At 43.4% G+C, this 20,298-nt stretch overlaps 1 protein-coding gene across 1 annotated transcript in view; it reads left to right on the top strand.

Moving 5' to 3' along the window:
* The first annotated feature begins 409 nt into the window (after positions 1 to 409).
* GARRE1 (granule associated Rac and RHOG effector 1) overlaps positions 410 to 20,298 on the top strand; it is a 50,220-nt gene continuing 30,331 nt past the window's right edge. Inside the window, exon 1 of the mRNA XM_059044337.2 lies at positions 410 to 909. Within this exon, the coding sequence (XP_058900320.1) occupies positions 415 to 909 (495 nt within the window). The 5' untranslated portion in view covers positions 410 to 414. The remainder of the gene's footprint in view (positions 910 to 20,298) is intronic.

Below are 20,298 nucleotides of genomic sequence, written 5' to 3'. Positions count from 1 at the left end.
GGTATATTGAAGATACATTATATTACATTTTTCAAAGTTAAGTTATTTTTCTGCCATTGTAAATACAAGTATCAAAATATCCTTGCAAAGCAATTCGAGGTAAACATTTTTCTCAGCAAGCATATCTTTTTATTAAGAGAGTAGAATGCTAACATTTCTTATATAGCATTTTGGACACACTTTTATTTTTTGTCAGAGGTCCTGCCTACACTGAAAATATTAATTATATAAACCTGTTGTCCTTTTCACAACTACATTGGATCACATGGTCACCTGCCTCATGGAAATGCCTTTTTTAAAACTTAGATTTGCAGAACTCCACTATTTTTATACCTAGCTACAGTTTTAGGGGGGAAAAAAAAGGAATCAGGACCCTGACCCTCTCACGATCACTGGGACAGTTCCCCTTCCCGCATGTATTGCTGCAGTGCCCAGGACAGTAAAATGGACTATAAGCGGCGCTTCCTGCTTGGCGGGTCCAAGCAGAAGGTGCAGCAGCACCAGCAGTACCCAATGCCTGAGCTCGGCCGAGCACTGAGTGCTCCCCTGGCATCTACGGCCACCACCGCCCCCCTGGGCAGTCTGACTGCTGCAGGCAGCTGCCACCATGCCATGCCCCACTCCACTCCCATTGCTGACATCCAGCAGGGCATCTCCAAATACCTGGACGCCCTCAACGTCTTCTGCCGTGCCAGTACTTTCCTCACAGATCTCTTCAGCACTGTGTTCAGGAACTCTCACTATTCCAAGGCAGCCATGCAACTCAAAGATGTGCAGGAGCACGTCATGGAAGCAGCCAGTCGGCTGACTTCAGCCATAAAGCCCGAGATCGCCAAGATGCTGATGGAACTTAGTGCCGGGGCTGCAAACTTTACAGATCAGAAGGAATTCAGTCTCCAGGACATTGAGGTAGAGTATCTTCTGTGTCATACTTGGGTAGGAAAATGTATTCCAGAGGTAAGTGAGAATGTTTGTCTTAGTTTTTTCTCAAATGACTGAAATGATGGTCTTTGTCCTCTTTCCATTGATACCGTGTCCTTGTAAAAAAATTTTGCATGCCAGGTTCTGAATTGCTTTCATTTCAAATTAAGTAGGAGAGAAGATTATTAAACAAACAAATCAGCCTATGTTTTATGTTCTTTAAATTTTCAAGTTGGAACTTATAAAGTACATAGTAGGGACTGAGAATTCTAAATATGATTATGAAGATTTTTTTGTGAATTGTCATTATATAGAACCATTGGTTTAATGTAGAAAGTTCTACACATGTTGACAGGATAAGTTATTTTTTCAGTTCTAAATTTACATCTATTTACATTTGGATGCATTTGATTCTTACTCAGTATATTTCTTAGGGTCTTCAGTAGTCAAAATGAAATATTCTCCCCTTTTCAGGGCTCTACATTAGAGTGTAAGATTGGAATACAAATTTCATTTAGAATAAAGATGACGTTTTTCTTTACCTGCTCAGAGAGTTCTTCTGAGTTTGATTTTTCCATGTGTCCTTGTACGTTTTAGCAGCACATTAGAGGTTAGGTTTCTGGATGCTAGGAGGGAGAATGTTCCTTTCCCCATCCTGGGGTTGTGTTTGATTTTAGGAAATCACTAGTCTTCTGAACTAAATCTGATGATTATGGTAACTGAATAAGCTAACTTATACTGTTGTGGGTTTAGGGGAAAAAAAAGTTAGGCTATTAAGTGTTATGACTCATTTTTTATTGTGTTTAAAAGGCATATTGTGATTTTGAAGGCATTTCCAAGAAGAATTTAAAACTATGTTTTTATTTATTTATTTTTGGCTGCATTGGGTCTTCGTTGCTGCGCGCGGGCTTTCTCTAGTTGCAGTGAACAGGGGCTACTCTTCATTGTGGTGCGCAGGCTTCTCATTGTGGTGGCTTCTCTTGTGGAGCACGGACTCTAGGCGCACGGGCTTCAGTAGTTGTAGCACACGGACTCAGTAGTTGGCTCGCAGGCTCTAGAGTACAGGCTCGGTAGTTGTGGCGCATGGGCTTAGTTGCTCCGCGGCATGTGGGATCTTCCTCGACCAGTGCTCGAACCCGTGTCACCTGAATTGGCAGGTGGATTCTTAACCACTGTGCCACCAGGGAAGCCCAAAAACTATTTTTGATAAGACACAATAGTCTTGGTGTAAATCAGGCATTAGGTATCATCAGACTTTTTCTGTAGAGGGCAAATAGTAAGTAAATTTTAAGCTTCTTGGACCAAATGTGTCTCTTTCACATTCTTCTTTGCTTTTTAAAAATAACCCTTTAAGAATGCGAAAACCGGGCTTCCCTGGTGGTGCAGTGGTTGAGAGTCCGCCTGCCGATGCAGGGGTCACGGGTTCGTGCCCCGGTCCGGGAGGATCCCACATGCCGCGGAGCGGCTGGGCCCGTGGGCCATGGCCGCTGGACCTGCACGTCCGGAGCCTATGCTCCGCAGCGGGAGAGGCCACAGCAGTGAGAGGCCCGCGTACCACAAAAAAAAATTAAAAAAAAAAAGAATGCGAAAACCGGTTTTACCTTGTAGACCTGTCTGTTGGACTGGATTTGGCCCATGAGTTATAGTTTGCTGAATCTGCTGCTATAAATGTATAATATCCTCCTTGGCTCATTCTATTTTGAACCTATCCAAGTTTATTTTTATTTTCTGATTCTTTCTATGATCACATCATATATTCAGAGAAATTATGATTTTGAAGTATTTTTTAAATGGCTTGTCATAGTTTAGTTTTTAAATTACACATGTAAATCATATATAAAGCGTATTTTTAAGAAACGTACTTCTCAAAAGAAATTCAAGCAGTGAAACTTAAAACTACTGCTCTACTGTCCCATCCCATTCCTTTTCCCAGAGGAGACCACTGTTAACTGGTTGGTTTGTGCCATTCCAGACTACTGTGTGTATAGGCACAGATGTACAGCTTTGACTTTTGTTTGTTTTATGTGAAGATCCGTGTTTAGCTCGCAGGATGCCTGGTCACTGCTGTGCAGAGGTGTGGCAGGAGAGCAGTTAGTGCCTCTGCCCTCTCAGAATGTGCTGAACAATATTAGACCCAGACTGTTTCAGCTCCCATCCTGCAATGACACAAGCACCTTTAGCTTTATTTAGAATTTCAGGCAAGAATGGTTTGAAAATGAGGCCAAAGCCTGTTATTTTAACCTGAACATTATTGGGCTCTTCTTCAGTCCATGCCTCCAGGTGCTGGAAGAGACAGAGCTAGGCCTCCAGGGCCGTTTGCCCTCCAACCCTGTAGGGCAAGGGCCGTTGTTCCCTAGGTCAGGACAGCTAGAGAAGGATGAACCAACCCTGAGGAGTTGGGTTTAGTAAAGCCACTGGGTGCGGTAGCACCTACCTTGTCCCTTCTGCTTTCCTGGGACCAGCATGGACCATTTGAGCTGAGAAGGGAAAATATTTCTTATTGTTGTGTTTTGGAATTTTGCCTTGACTTTCCCCATTGAAATGAGATTAGGATAGCTGGAATACTACCATGTTTTTGTATATAGTGGGCTAAACAGGCTTTCAGAGGCTAAACTGGAAACTAAGTGCTGTTGATGGGTTTTAGAATTATATGCGTGTATTCTAGGTTTCAAACTGCTGACTTATAAGTAAATCCTAAAATGTGATTGTGAAATGTAGGCCTGCAGACTTAACGTTTTGCTCTTTCCACAGAACAGTATTTGTTGTTTCTGGAATTTATGTACTGATGTGGTCTCTCTCTCAGGATATTCACCAACTCAGGTGGAATAGCTGGGCATTTGGTTGTTTGTTTTTTTTTTTTCCTGTTGGTTTTTTAAAGATTTTATCAGCAAGGCCCAGAGAAGCTCTTTAGCATTCATCCTTGGGGAAAGAAGTCTGTGGCCTAACATTGATGAACTTGACTGGCTAGACAAGGACCTCTGCCCAAGAGCTTAGCCCAGGACTGTGGTTGAGAAAAGCCATGAATTCAGTATTCAAACGCTTGACCATTTGAAACCTAAGACAGAGTACCAGTTCCACTGTCCCACCCCTGAAGGTAGCCAAAACATGCTTCTAATGCTCCCTTACTTGCAGCCAGGTTTTGGATATGCTCATTGATTGACAGGTCCTGGTGCCTGTGTCTAGGAACTGCAGTTGCCAACTATGTGCTCTGGTGCAGGCAGGGTGTACATGAGTCCTGTCCTGTCTGTACTCATCAGTGACTTTGCCTCTTACCCCGGGGTGGTTCACCCGCATAATCTCTCTTTTAGAGAAATAAGTTGTGAGTAGAAAACGACTCTGCTTTTTTTTTTTTTAAATAAAGGTATTGTATTTATTTTTAAATTATCTACATTTAAAAATATTTATTTAATTTATTTTTTTTGGCTGCGATGGGTCTTAGCTGCAGCATGCGGGTCTTTCTTTGCGGCGCATGGGCTTCTCTCTAGTTGTGGCGTGCAGGTTTTCTCTCTCTAGTTGCGGCCTGTGGGCTCCAGGGCACATGGGCTCTAGTTTGCAGCATGTGGGCTCTCTTGTTGAGGCGCGTGAGCCCAGTAGTTGTGGCGCGCAGACTTAGTTGCTCCGCAGCATGTGGGATCTTAGTTCCCCAACCAGGGATCGAACCCGTGTCCCCTGCATTGGAAGGCAGATTCTTTACCACTGGACCACCAGCAAAGCCCCAACTCTGCTTCTTATTGTCTGTATGGCCTTGAGCAAATTTTCTAACATCTCTAAGCCTCAGTCTGCCCGTCTATAAAATGGAATTACCACCCACCTTCCAGAGTTCTTGTGAAGATCAGAAGCGATTAGTGTGTGTGAAACATTGTACCCAGTTAGTTGTCATCATCATCACTTATTATTATTGCTTCCAACATGGCTTGAAAAGTGTTATTAGCCCTTCTCTGCAGTACAGAGCACAATTATGTACAGAGCCAACAAAAGAGAGAAATATACGGCAGATTAGTCTCACTGGAACCCTTTTAGGTGGAAAAAGTTGCCACTCCTAGAACATTTGCTCTGCTCCTTTCTTTCCTGGTTCTTGAGATGAACACCTCCCTTTCCCTTCTGTGTTATTTTCTCTTTTCGTGTTGTAAGGTGGCAGCAGTATTACCTTGCCTGATGTAGAAACTGCCAGGACGTTTCCAGCGTAAAAGCCCTAGGGGACCTCTTCTACTAATAGTCACTGCTCTATTTCCCTTGCACCTAGAATGGGGGTACATAGGGAAGGAAGTGGAGTGGGGGATGTCTTGGAGTCCACTTGCTGTAGCTAGGAATCTTTGAGCAAGCCAATTGATAGTTTAGGTAGGATTTTCCCCCCTTTGGATTTATAGAAAATGTATAGTTTACATTGTATATATGAACTGGAACGTTGTCTAAAATGAGAAATATGATCTTAATCAGGTGCTTCATGGGGATTCCTTTGTGTAAGTCTCGAACTGCCAGTCCAGCCAAAATGTGAACTCAGGAAAAATATGGTTTCCCATATTGAATTTACTCATTATACAAAGCTTTGACACCCCACAACATTTTTTAGAGGTAGACCATACGTGACCTGCTGTTTCTATCTTTTCTTTTCAAGTCTAGGGGCATCTCCATTGGTGTGTTACTTCTAATGTTCCTGTAAAATGCCAGGCTACGTGAATTGAGTGGCTGTGAGTTCTCTTTGATTTTATCTACTTCAATTTTATTTGTCCTAGAAATCTGGAATCCTAACTAAGGATCATTTGCAAGTAAAACATGTAGTTGATGTTAAAGAAGTATAGACAACCCCATAATTAGGTTTTCTATTTATTAGAAAGTCAAAGATGTCAACTTATTTTTATAAACATCTATCACGTGTCTTAAATAAAATTACTTTTCAGTGCAAATGTAAATAAAAGAATCAAATTGACTTGTGGTTCATGCATTAATTCCACAGATATTTATTGCACACTTCGTGCCAGGGACTGTTCCAGGCACAGAGGATACAGCGGTGAGCAAGACAGAAATTCCTCCCTTCACGTAGATAGATGAGGGCTGTGATCTTAGATAAGATAGTTAGAAAAGGCATCACTGAGAAAATGACATGTGAGTAAAGAACTGAAGGAGATGAAGGAGTAGGCCCCAATAATAACCAGGAAAAGAGGATTCCAGGCAGAGGGGACAGCTAGTGCAAAGTTCCCGAGGCAGGAGCAAACTTGAGTGTTTGAAGAGCAGTGAGGGCCTATTGTGGATGAAACAGTGAGCAAAACAGAGACATTAGGGGTGAGGTCAGACAGGTAAAGATGTCATCCTCTGAAGGGACGGTGAAGGGAGGGCAGCAAGATGAAGTGGTGACACTTCTCCCTTTGCTTTCTTCACCCCGTGAAAGCTCTGGGGCTCCAGTTTCACCTCGGGGCTTCAGTGTTGGTACAGGGTTCCCAAGAGTTGTATAGCTGATTCACTTTGCTGTATAGTAGAAACTAACATAACATTGTAAAGCAACTATACTCCAATAAAAATTAATTTTAAAAAAATGATAAGTTGGGAACTTTGAACATGTACTGGGTCCTGGTCGATTGGGATTTGCTTCAAAACATTCCAGCAGGGCTTCCCTGGTGGCTCAGTGGTTGAGAGTCCGCCTGCCGATGCAGGGGACATGGGTTTGTGCCCCAGTCTGAGAAGATCCCACACGCCGCGGAGTGGCTGGGCCCGTGAGCCATGGCCGCTGAGCCTGTGTATCTGGAGCCTGTGCTCCACAACGGGAGAGTCCGCAACAGTGAGAGGCCCGCGTACCGCAAAAAAAAAAAAAAAAAAAAAAATTCCAGCAGAAAAAGGTGGAGTTGGGGAGAATGATGAAAAAAACATGGCAAAATGTTGATAGTTACTGAAGTTTTTCGATGGGTTCACGGGGGGTTGTTATATTCTGTTTTTGTGTATATTTGGACATTTTCCAAGTTTAAAAAAAAGGGAGAAACTTTCGACCACATGATAGAAGTAATGTATCAGGAACACCCAATAAATGATTCCATTTCATAAGTGTTTTGTGCATGTGAAGTGGTCTTCTAACAGAAAGGGAAGTATTTAGGAAAACTCCTCTGTTTTCTGTCTACTCACAGAATACTGCACCTCTGGTGCTGTGGTCTTAAGTTTGTTGGTGGGGGTTTTTCCCATATCAAGCCATCCTGGATCAGTTCTGATGTTTTTTACCTGGAGTTAGCATCAGATCCCACAGTTAAGGGCTCAGTCCCACTAGACTGCCCCCCCACCCTGCCCTCTTAGACAGCAGTTACAAGTCCAGGGTGTTACCTATGTTTCTTACCAACTGGCTGCAAATCAGAGGTCCCCATGACCACCCCACAGGTTTGATTACTTTATTAGAGCAGCTCACAGAACTCAGAAAAACATTTTACTTACTAGATTATAAAAGGATGTAACTCAACAACAGCCAGATGAAAGATATGCATAAAGCAAGGTATGTGGGAAGTGGTGTGGGCTTCCATGTCCTCTCCAGGCGTGCCACCCTCCCAGCACCTCCACCTGTTCTTTAACCCAGAAGCTCTCTGAACCCCGTCCTTTGGGTTTTTTCAAGCCTTCATTAAACAGGTGTGGTTGATTAAATCTTTGGCCATTGGTGATTGATTCTGTCTCCAGCCTCTTCCCCTCTCCAGAGGGGTTGGTCTGAAAGTTTCAAACTTGGTTCCCCTGGCAACCAGCCTGCATCCTTCGGGCACACCTCGTTGACATAAACTCAGGTATGGTTGAAAGAGTCTTGTTATGAATAACAAAAGATACTTTCTCTTATCACTTAGAAAATTCCAAGGGTTTTTAGGAGCTGTGTGCCAGGAACCTTGGAAGAAGACCAAAATATATATTTATTATAAGTCAAAATATCACAGAAAATGTCACTGAGTAAGGTATAGTGATGAGAAGAAAGGCAGGTGCTTTTCAGAAAAATGAAGAAAATAAAAGTGAATCAAGGAAGAAAATGAGAATAGAGAAAAGAAACCTCTGAAGGCAGGACCCCAGCAGTAGGTAGGAGTCAGGGAAAGAATGCTGTGCTCGTAATTTTGGTGACTAAAATGGCAATATTGCTTTCTTTTAGGAGAATGTGATTTAACATTTCATAGTTACTAAAAAGTCTTGAGTGAATGTAAGGAAAAATGAGGTTTGATGGGCAAATTAGAATGAAACAGAAATAAAACAGTTCATGGAATGTAATTTAACATAGGACTACCTTTCCTGAATTACTTCCTATTCTAAATTTTTATGGTTACTAGTCAGCTTCTGAGATTTCACAGAATTGGATAATAGCCTGTTTTGGCAGCCTCCTCATCTTTACAGATCAGGAATCTGAGTGTCTGTAAAGACGACATTTGCCTGAAATCTTTCTGGGCCCAACATACACAGGGGTTGTGTCCTTTACCTCTCCACTGTTCCAGGCCAGTGCAGTCTTTGTGCCAAGGGATTTGTTTGCAGTGTCCATCCCTCCAAGAGACTGGCCTTTCTGACCTAGCTAATGCCGAAGTGTCCAGACATGGGAAAGTAAAGGAACCGCTGTGAGTCCTTGCTCACTCCCAGTCCCTTCTGAGGCCCCACTAGCTCCTGGAGGAGGCCCCAGTCACCTGGCCTGCTTTCTTCTTCACCTAGCTGCTACCACTCACCCTCCAAGGTAAAGTACAGATGAGCTGGCTGCAAGCTGGCAAAGATGAGTGAGGACTATCAAAAGCATTTGCAGAGACGTGGATGGACCTAGAGTCTGTCATACAGAGTGAAGTAAGTCAGAAAGAGAAAAACAAATATCGTATATTAACGCATATATTTGGAATCTAGAAAAATGGTACAGATGAACTGGTTTGCAAGGCAGAAATAGAGACAGATGTAGAAAACAAATGTATGGACATCAGAGGGGGAAGGCAGGGGGTGGAGGTGGGGGGATGGTGGGGGGATGAACTGGGAGACTGGGTTTGACATATATACACTAATATGTATTAAATAGATAACTAATAAGAACCTGCTGTATAAAAAATAAATTAATTAATTAGAAAGAAAAAGAGGGCTTCCCTGATGACAGTGGTTAAGAATCAGCCTGCCAATGCAGGGAACACGGGTTCGAGCCCTGGTCTGGGAAGATGCCACATGCCGCAGAGCAACTAAGCCTGTGCGCCCCAACTACTGAGGCTGTGCTCTGGAGCCCATGAGCCACGACTGCTGAGTCCACATGCCACAACTACTGAAGCCTGAGTGCCTAGAGCCCGTGCTCCGCAACAAGGGAAGCCACTGCAACGAGAAGCCTGCGCACCACAACAAAGAGTAGCCCCCGCTCACCGCAACTAGAGAAAGCCCGCGCGCAGCAACAAAGACCCAACACAGCCAAAAATAATAAAACAAATTAAAAAAAAAAAAGAACCTTCTGTATAGTGCAGGGAACTCTATCTACTCAATACTCTGTAATGACCTATATGGGAATAGAATCTAAAAAAAAGTGGATATATGTATATGTATAACTGATTCACTTTGCTGTACAGCAGAAAATAATACAACATTGTAAATCAACTATACTCCAATAAAAATTAACTTAGAAAAAAAGGAAAAGTGCTCTAGACCTGGTGGGCAAGACTGATAAATAAGTAGACCGTGACCATAGGTGTGAACAGTGCTGTGACGCAGATGGAAAATAGCCTCAAGCCTGCCTGTGGGCTCAGTGTCCCCCCACCCAGCTCACTGAGGGGACCTAGCCCCCACACCAGAACCGCCTACCTAACCTGTGAGAGAACCTGGTAGGCCCTGGTAGGAGTTTAAATTTTATACAGGATGAGATGGGATTTTTTTCCAGGGATTTTTTTTTTAATTTATTTTTGTCTGCATTGGGTCTTTGTTGCTGCACGTGGGCTTCCTCTGCTTACGGCGAGCAGGGGCTACTCTTGGTTGTGATGCGCGGGCTTCTCATTGCAGTGGCTTCTGTTGTTGTGGAGCACGGGCTCTAGACACACGGGCTTCAGTAGTTGTGGTGTGTGGGCTCAGTAGTTGTGGCATGCGGGCTCTAGAGCGCAGGCTCAGTAGTTGTGGCAGATAGGCTTAATTGCTCCACGGTGTGTGGGGTCTTCCCAGACCAGGGCTCAAACCTGTGTCCCCTGCATTGGCAGGCGGATTCTTAACCACTGTGCCACCAGGGAAGTCCTAAAGGGGGATTTTGACTGATATGATTTGATTTTTTTTTTTAATACTATGGCTACAAGTGACAGAAACCAAACTCAAAACAGCTTAAACAACAATAAAAGCAAAAAGAAGCTGGTAGTTACATAGTACTTATGCTATGCGCTTTTCTGAGACTGTACACATTAACTCACTGAATTCTGTTAATAACCTTGTAAGTTAGGTACTATTCATATTCCCGTTTTATTGACGAAGAGACAGGTGTGGAGAGGTTAAACAGCTTATCAAAAGCCTCATGGCAGATCCAGACTTTAGACCCAGGCAGTCTGACTCTAATAGAGTACCAATTCTTGACCGTAGCACTGTACTGCCTCTCAGCAAAACAATGTATTGACTCCATGAAACCGAAGAAAGTTAGCTCTTTGGGCATGGCTGGATCCAGGGGCTCACACAGTGCTGAACAGACTCAGACTGTCTCCATGCCGGAGTTGCCAACAACTCAGCAGAAGGAGCACCTCTGCTTTCCCCTAGGTTCTAACAAAAGTTCTAGAACTAAGTCTGGTTGGCTTGGCTGGGGTCACTTGCCTGTCCTTGGACCTTGTGGCCAGAAAGGTTAAACTAATGCACCGACTAGTCAGGCCTGACTTGTGTGCCCACTCCTGGGGCTGGGGTACCACCAGACTGAGAGTGCAGGGGGAGTGGTTCCCTGAGGACTGCTTCCAAAGCCACGGAACTAGATGTTGGGGAGGCCACACTGCAAATGCCAGCTGGTGCGTGTCAAAGGATGTGATGGGGAACATATTTATGATCCTGGATACACCTGCTAAATTGTTTTGTTTTCAGGATCTTAGCAGTTTATTATGTCTTCTATGAGGCCTTTTGTTATGTCTCTTAGTAAAGTTACATAATTTCCTTTCTAGTGTCTATGTATATTCTTAACATTCTTACATAATCTTTATTTTAGTTGCTATCATGAATGAAATTGTCATGAATGAATGAAATTATATTTAAAAGTTTTTTCTATAACATTGAAGCACCACTGGTTTTTATATTTTTGTCTTGTCTCCTGCCATGCGACTGGATTCAATAATTCTGTTTCAATTGGTTTATTTTTGTATATGTGGTCATGTCATCTACATGTATCTCCTCCCTTCCAGTAGTTATATATCTTGTGTTGACCATAGGTTTTATTTTTAATTTTTATTTATTTATTTATTTTTTGGCTGCACCTTGCAGGACCTTCCCCAATCAGGGACTGAACCTGGGCCATGGCAGTGAAAGCCAGGAATCCTAACCATTAGGCCACCAGGGAACTCCCTGATCATAGGTTTTAATGTATAAAACAATCAGTGTTAAGTATGAGCATTGTGGGCTTCCCTGGTGGCGCAGTGGTTGAGAATCCGCCTGCCGATGCAGGGGACACAGGTTCGCTCCCTGGTCCAGGAAGATCCCACATGCCGCGGAGTGGCTGGGCCCGTGAGCCATGGCCTCGGAGCCTGTGCTCCGCAACAGGAGAGGCCACAACAGTGAGAGGCCCGAGTAATGCAAAAAAAAAAAAAAAAAAAAGAATGAACATCTTTGTTTTGGTCCTCATTTTAATGGGAATACTACTTTGGATGTATTACTATTGATTATTAATTTTAACAAATTAGTTTTTCTTATATATGATGCATGCTTAGGTAAAAAATTCAAACACTTCTGAATGGCATAAGTCCCTTCTCCAAAGGTAATGCTTCTCTCTTCCAACTCCATCCCAGTTCCAGACAGAACCACTATTAATTGTTTTATATATCTGTGCAGATAGCAGCAGACATGCATATGCAAACATATCCGGAAAATACATCTTTTTACTCCATTGTATATACCCTTTATTCCCTCAGCAGCATACCCATTAATTATTATATTGGTTCTCGGTTTGAAAGAATAAGTGTACAGTCCAAGGCAAAACAAATGTTATACCTGATTCTTCATTCAATGGATGAGTGTGTCACTTGCAGGAAAGCCTTGCATGGTTTATGGACTTTCTCTCTCCAGAAGAGTCGTCATCTTCCCCATGCCTGTTGGTGATATCACCCTCAAAGTAAGCTCAAGGTTGCAGCTGGTGTCTGTGGGCAGGCTGCAGAAGAGCTGTCCAGGGAAAGAAAGCAGGAAGAGCTTGGGGGGAAGAATGAGTTGTCATTTGCGCATAGATGCTGACATCATGATGTCCTGCCCTCAGCTCTGCAGTCACCATGCTGCTCTTGGCCTAGTTTAGTGCTTTTATGTGGAGAGTAGCAACTGCTTTTTTTTTTTTCTTTCAACAAATATGTATAGAAGGATTGTCTACTGTGTGCCAAGCAATGAGAATGCAACAAAGAGCAAAACAAAGACTCTGTCCACATCCAACTCAACTCCTAGGTAGGGAAACAGAGAAAAAATAAAAGGCACATGCAAACATAATGTCAGGTAGTGAGAGGTGCTATGAAGAGAGAAAAAGAATGATGAAGAAAGAGAGGTAGAAGAAAGGCTTCTCTGAGGATGGGACATTTGAGCAATGCCTGTCAGAGCGATAGTTGTACAATTCCAGGGGGAAGGATGCTCCAGGTAGGGTAGTGGTTCATTTGCAAATGGGGTCAGGGTGGGCTCTCCCTCAGAGGGCACTTGACAATGTCTGGAAGTATCTTTGATTGTCAGAAAAATGGCAATTTTTTTTTCATGCTAGGGCTAGAGTGAGAGGAATCTTACTCATTTAGAAGAACTCGGGTGTTACACCAGAGCACCTGCAGTGGTTTGAAGGAGGAGGTACGATAGAGTAAAAGATACTGGACTTGCATGTTAGGGAATCAGAAATTCAGTGTCTCGTTATGTATTTAGGGGAAAATTTTTGTCAACTTTTAGGATCTCAGTTTCTCTTTCTGCCTCTGACCAATATCCCATCCCCTCTACCCCACACATAAACACCCATGACCAGATGGTGTTTCTGCATGAAGTATAGAACATTAGGTGACCAGACTCAGACCCCAGATCATGAAAGGCAGAAGTTTGCAGCAGTACAAAACTCTTAGATTTCTGATTTTTAATTCAAATTCATTTGGAGAAGGTAGAGTCTTGATATATCTCTTCCTTGTAGCCCTTCAGGTTATGTTTTAGTCCTGCAGCAAAACAGATGCCTGGATACTCAAAAGCTCCTGTCGACTGCCACATTTGAGCTCTGTTGCAGCTCTTTTGCAGCTCAAAAATCACCCTATGAGGAAGAGATTTCTCTACTGTTTTTAATTTTTGTTTGTTTGTTTACCAGTAAGGATTTAACATTTTATTCAAAACAGTGTGACCTGAGGGGTTGTTGTAGCTGCATCTCCCAACCAATGCTGCTGGAATCCAGTGAGTAGAGAGCAGGGATGCTGCTAACAACATCCTACGCTGCATAGGATAGCCCTCCACAACAGAATTCTCTGGCCCCCAATGTCAGTAGTTATTATGTTGAGAAACCCTGAGGTAGTGGGGACTGGCTGGTGCAAAAACTTGAGACCGGAGCTGTGCTCACAGTTCTTGAGGAATAGCAAGAAAGTTGGTGTGGCAAGAGTAGAGAGAGGTGGGATAGGAAATAATAAGTTCAGAGACTAATCAGGGGCCAGACCATGTAAGGTATCATAGGACAGATGAGGAGTTTGGATTTTCTTCTGATTGTAATGGAAAGCCATTGGAAGACTTTGAGCAAGGGAGTGAAATAATCTGATTTTGTTTTATAAGACTTCCTGTGGGGAAAGTAGCCTCTAGGGGAGAGAGGAGACTCTGCTAGTTGCCTCCCAATATCTAGTGTCACCTTCTTCCTTAATAACAAAACTCTGGGGAATTCCCTGGCGGTCCAGTGGTTAGGACTCGGTGCTTTCACTGCTGGGGCCCTGGGTTCAGTCCCTGGTTGGGGAACTAAGATCACACAAGCTGCCAAGGCGCAGCCAGAAAACAACAACAACAAAAACTCTGGAGGGTTTTTTGTGTGTTTGTTTTTGTTTTTTCAGGAACATTATGCATGGAAAAGGGACTATACTTCCCAGCTTCCCTTACAGCTAGGAGTGGTCACTTGAATTAAGTTCTGGTTCATGAAGATGTAACTAGAGGTTTTGGATGAGACTGCTGGGAAGTTTCCTTAGAGGGAAAAAGGGTGATACCTTCTTCCCCGCCCCCGCCTCCCCCCACCATCCCCCAGTTTTTTACTATCTAGAATACAGACAGAATGGCTGAAGGTCATTTAACCATTTAGAACTATGAGGTAGTTGCAGTATGTAAGCCTTGTGTGAGGATGAAGAGCAGAAAGATGGGAACTGGGCTCCTGTGATACCCGGGAGCCTCCGTCCCAGCTCTGGACTGCCTAACCCTAGATTTATTTTTACCTTAGAAAGAAGTAAACGTTGCTCTTATTTAAACCACTGCATTTGTTGTTGTTGTTGTCATTGTTGTTATGTGTAGATAAAACTAATCCCAATTGAAAGGAAGCAGGAAGGTCAGTTAAGAGGCTATTATAGTAATCCAAGCAAGAGATGATCGCAGCTTGGAATAGAATGGTAGCAGAGGGGGTGACTAGAAGTAGTTTTTTGTGTGTGTGGTAAATTATACATAACATAAATTTTGCCATCTTAACTATTTTTAAGTGTACAGTTCAATGGCATTAAGTACCTCCATAGTTTTCGCAACCATCAACCACTAGCCATCTGCAGAACTTTTTCATCTTCCCAAACTGAAACTCTGTACCTATTGAACAATAACAACCATTCCTCCTTTGTCTACCATAGACTTAGTTCCCCTCACTGGCCTTTCACTTTTTCATGTCCTGGATGATAGTTTATAACTATTGTGTTAGTTACTACGATTGATAGCAATGTAGCTGAAATATACAACTTCCTGGGAATTCCCTGGCCGTCCAGTTGTTAGGACTCTGTGCTTCCACTGAAGGGGCACAGGTTTAGATCCCTGTACGGGGAACTAAGATCTTGCAAGCCGAGCAGTGTGGTGATTATAAATAAATAAGTAAGTAAGTAACTTCCTATGTGGGTTGCATGTAATAAATTTTTGATATATTTTATTTTGGAAAGCAGGCTATAAAATAACATACAACATGATCTAGTTTTACAAAAAAATAATCTACAGGGCTTCCCTGGTAGCACAGTGGTTGAGAATCTGCCTGCCAATGCAGGGGACATGGGTTCGAGCCCTGGTCTGGGAAGATCCCACATGCCGCGGAGCAACTGGTCCCGTGAGCCACAACTACTGGACCTGCGTGTCTGGAGCCTGTGCTCCGCAGCAAGAGAGGCCGCGATAGTGAGAGGCCCGCGCACCCCCCGCTTGCCACAACTAGAGAAAGCCCTCGCACAGAAACGAAGACCCAACACAGCCAAAAATAAATATAAAAATAAATAAATAAATTTTTAAAAAAATGGTCCACGTCAAAAAAAAAATCTACAGGTACAAATGTAGGCTGTATCAGAAGTATGTAATCAGTGGTTATATCTATTTAGTGATATTTGATACTGTTTATTTCTTTATTTAGCTGATCTTTTCCCCGTAATTTATTTGCATTGAATATGTATTACTGGTATAAAAGGTTTTGTGCACCACAGTGTTTGGCCCATGAAGTAGGAGTTCAGAAACTGTGTCTGTTGATATTTTTACCAGCAGTAAAGCAGCATGTCCAGGGGCAGAATGTAATCTTGTCTGAATGATTAATATTTTGATGGCTCATCTACCCTTGGGGGATGTGTTAGCTTTCTCTCCTCACTAGTTCTTTCTTCTGTACATAGCATGGCATCTTCTTTGTGCTCTAGGTTAATACTGACTGCAAAGAGATTATTGTTTTGTTAGTTGCTTTTTTTATTGCTTAGTTGCTTTTTTTTTTTTTTTTTTAAATATTTAAGCACTTACTGTTAATCAGTTTTTAGGTCAGACTATACATGTTAGTTTCAGTAAGCTTGTTTTTTACATTTTTATGCCATAATTTAATCTCCATCCGGTACTTTCCATAGTCCAGGCGTGGTCTACTGCATTCTGTATTTCTCTGGAGACACATTTAGGTCTTTGTATCACATTCTGGTCTGTTGGTTAGGTCATTATGTAATAAGTCTGGAATTATGATAAGAATAAAAGATTGGGAACACGTGGAACCAACTGTAATGTTTAAGGTACGAGTAAGTTTTGAAGAGAGAGAAATGACTGAATGAGTTTGGAATTTCTAATAAAAGCAGCCAATCCGGATCAACTTCATTTCATTCATTCTCGACTTTTTTTTTTTTTTTGCGGTACACGGGCCTCTCACTGCTGTGGCCTCTCGCGTTGCAGAGCACAGGCTCCGGACGCGCAGGCTCAGCGGCCATGGCTCACGGGCCTAGCCTCTCCACAGTATGTGGGATCTTCCCGGACCGGGGCACAAGCCCACGTCCCCTGCATTTGCAGGTGGACTCTCAACCACTGCACCACCAGGGAAGCTTCCCATTCTCGACTTTTAAACTGATCAGAAGTAAATGCTAGAACCCCTGGAAATGTTTGACAGTATGGTGTATGTGACACTTTTACTTGTTCTTCACTCTGCAGGGATGTGAGAAAGACGAATTGTTCAGTGAGGTTGAGCAAAAAAGGAACTTAGACATTGTGTATATTGATGTGAAAATCACAAGGTGTGTGGCTGGTGGGGTGGAGTTGGGTACTTCATGACTTCAGCACGTGCAGATACAGTAAGGGCTGAGTCAGGCCCTGGCCCTAGAAGAGGAGTAACTAAAATTGTGAAAATATTCTAGGAAGGTAGATTTGACTATGCTGGTGTAGAAAGAGTGGTCTTTTAGGGTTCAAAATAGGATGACCTTAAACTATTGGTTTTCATTAACAAAATATAAAAATCACCAAAAAGAAAAGGTTTCCTGGTTATATTCATGAACATAACCCCCTTAGCAGCACATGTGGTACGTTTATAGGGGAATGGGAAAGTGAACATGTACCCTTTTCCTCTGCCATCAGGGATTCCCAGAAAACAAGGTTTCATTTCAGTAGATCCTCAGTGGCTGTTTATAGTAATCCAGAATGCTCCATGGGTATTTGGAGGCAGAAGTGGCAAGGTTGCTTATTGTCTATATTCAGGAATTGGGCCTTTATGAGGAATTTAAGTCACACCAAAATGTTTCTCTTAATGCAAGTCTGATAACAGCCTCTTATTGCGCCAGATTCCATCAACTTGGGATGCCTTGGGATGAATGGATATTTTTTTTACTAATGCAAATGCCAAGGGTAAGATTAAATCTGATTGCTTTCTTCATAATTATTGAATGGGACTGATGTGCTGAAAGCCTGAACAGATGTTTTGGGGTTTGGAATTCCTCTAGAGGTAAGAGAAGCTGCTCCTTTTCCCAAGCCCTGTGTGTCCTCTCTGTTTATCATTGCTGTTTGCAGCCAGTCTTAGCAGTCTGCTGTGCAGATCATGAACTTTGAGACTCATGCCACACTGAAGTGCCACAGGCTACCCCACTTTTTACTCTTTGTCGCAGTCCCTTTCCCACAGTTAGAGAAGACTGAGCCCTGCCTCTCAGTCTCCGTTCCCAGCCCAGGGAACTGGGCTGACACTAGGGCCTGACACTGTATGGGAGACATCAGGGTACCTGCACAGGGTTCCTCTCTACTTCTTGGTATCCTTAGTCACTGTCGTGACTACATCCTGGATCTTGTCATATAAAGATAGCATAGCCTGATGGTTAGAACACAGTTTTTGGAGTCAGGCAGACTTGACATCAGATCTGTACTGCACCACTCATCACCTGCTTGACACTGGAGCAAGGTTCTTTCTTTCTCTAAGCCTCGTTGTTGTCATCTATAAAATGGATGAATTGCTATCACCCCCCTCAGTCACTTCACTGCACATCAAGTGCTTGGTATGAGTTAAGCACTCAGTAAATGATAGCTGGAACTCTGGAAGTTCCCAGTTGATAGACGTGGAACTCTATAGCTCCACTGACAGTTTAAACTCATTGACATTTAAAATGTCTCTCTCTTTGACCACTCCACTCATTTGTCCACCAGCTTGCCACATCTGTTCTGCAGCTTCACTGGATCCTGCAGTCCAGGAAACGTTCTCCCCGTGAAAGAGAAAGTAGCTGTCCTCAGCCCTTGGGTCACATGCTTCCAAATTCATAACTTTAGAGTCTCTGTTTCTTTCCAGGTTTCTCAGGAAGACCCCAAGGACTGGCTCATCGCTGGGATGGAGAGGATGGAGTCTGTTACAGGAGGGAAGCTGGGCTAAGACAGGAGATATTGTAGAGAAAAGGAGGGCAGAGGCAGGCTGGAGACTGAGCTTTGTCCTCTATCTGGAAAAGGTGGTGTTTATACGTCTGTCAGTTTAGGTTAACTTGTAGAATAGATATTTTTTAAATAGCTTTTCCAGGGACTTCCCTGTTGGTCCAGTGGTTAAGACTCCATGCATCCACTGCAGGGGGCACGGGTTCAATCCCTAGTTGGGGAACTAAGATCCTGTATGCTGTGTGGCACAGCCAAAAAATAAATAAATAAATAAAGGTTTTCCAAGGTCCAGGGTATAACCGTTGGTTTGATTGGCTTTACAACACAAATATTTTGTCACAACCCAAATTTGTGCTACATACCTCATGGGTGGGGGAGGGAAATGCTGAGCTTTTGTTCGCATCATTTCTTCTATACACGGAAGAAATTTAGATTAAGTGACTCATCCAAGGTCAAGCATGTAATAAGTGGTGGAGACAATATTCCGAATGTCCACCTTTTAAAACTGCCCACCATGTTTCCCCCCATTTACTCCTGCAACAGAAGCATCCTCCTTCCACCATTCTACCCCTAACAACAAGAGGACCCTCCCCAACCCCCAGCCTCGCATCGACCAGCATTATCAGAGAATGTCCTGTTCTGGGCCCAGGACCCTGCATCAGGCCTTCCGAGGCCTTTCTCAGAATTTTCCTTTCAAAGGGAGAGGGGTTACTCCATCTGTTCCCTTGGTCTTTTCCTCAGAGAGCCTTTTCCTTCCCACCTCACTCCTTAGTGTTCATTCTCCAGTAGCCCCTGACTTTGCATATCTACTTAACTGTTCCCCACCATTTAGAAGGTAATCCTCACAAGGACAGTGACTTGTTTGCTGTCTTTCTTGTAGTATCTTCTGGCTTTTTTGTGCTTTGTACATATCAGGCATTCACAAATTACACATCTGTTGAAAGAATGAGTGACTCAGTTGTAACTGTCAGAAGCTGAAAGAATATGAGCCTAGAGCAAATGGCACATGGCATCTCCACTTCTCCCTCCTCCTCCCTCAGCCACATCCTGCCAAGAGGCTAAGGCAGGAGGAGGAGGAAGAGTTTCTGTGCCTGAGGACCCAGCTTCGCTCCTCCTCCTGGGTTTGCTCTGTGTGGAGCGTCAGGACACCATGTCATTCTGGCCTAAGCCGGTTAAGGTTGAGCTGCTGTCCTGTGTCTGATCTCAGTGCTGCCAGCCCACAGCTGTCTCCAGGTGTGTAGAACCTGTTGAAGGCAGGGGAGCACAATGGCTAAGACACTTGAGTCAAATGACCCCTCTGCCACATCCAGTTGTGTCCCCTTGACAAAGTTTCATAAGCTTTCTGTGCCTTAGTCTTATTGTTTGTGAAACGGAAATGACCTCATATGGTTGATCCTAGGATTAAATGAGATAATCAGTGTGAAATCTGTAGCATAGGTGAAGTACATGCTGAGTGTTTGGTTCAGGCTGGCTGATATTATGTACAATGCTAATTAAATACTCTTTTTTCTGTTTGTGGCACAAGTCCCTAGGTTGCTAGGTCTGCTTATTCTGTGTGGCTCACTCTACCCCATCTTTGATGGGGAGGAGCTTTGAGTTAGATGTGAGTGGAGACCCAGGAGGTTTGTTTGAGTGGGAATTCAGCCTGTATTTCTGATGGTTCCCTATAGAAGGAGGGTGCTTTGGTATGAGTTTTGTGTGTTTGCTTTAGTTTTGTTCTGGTGATTTCCACAGGGGAAAATAATTCAGAGGGAGTAAGTGTCACCACTGGGAGCTTGCCTGACTCTCTTTCTCCAGGAAGAAGAGCTCTGCCCAGTGGGGATGGAAAAGGGCAGCATCTGAAATGTGTGCTGGGAGGTGATAGGTCCAAGGTTGAGTCTTATTTTTGGCTTCTCCAAGGGACAGGACTGGGCCAAAGTGTGGGCAGTGGGGTTGGATTTTAGTTCCTTGTAAAAGGCAGTGGAAACCTTCACCACC

This window comes from Kogia breviceps, chromosome 18 (genome assembly GCF_026419965.1).
Source record: "Kogia breviceps isolate mKogBre1 chromosome 18, mKogBre1 haplotype 1, whole genome shotgun sequence".
Classification (NCBI taxonomy): domain Eukaryota; kingdom Metazoa; phylum Chordata; class Mammalia; order Artiodactyla; family Physeteridae; genus Kogia; species Kogia breviceps.
The sequence above is the reverse complement of the archived record's forward strand: the minus strand, read 5'-3'. Positions and strand labels throughout refer to the sequence as shown.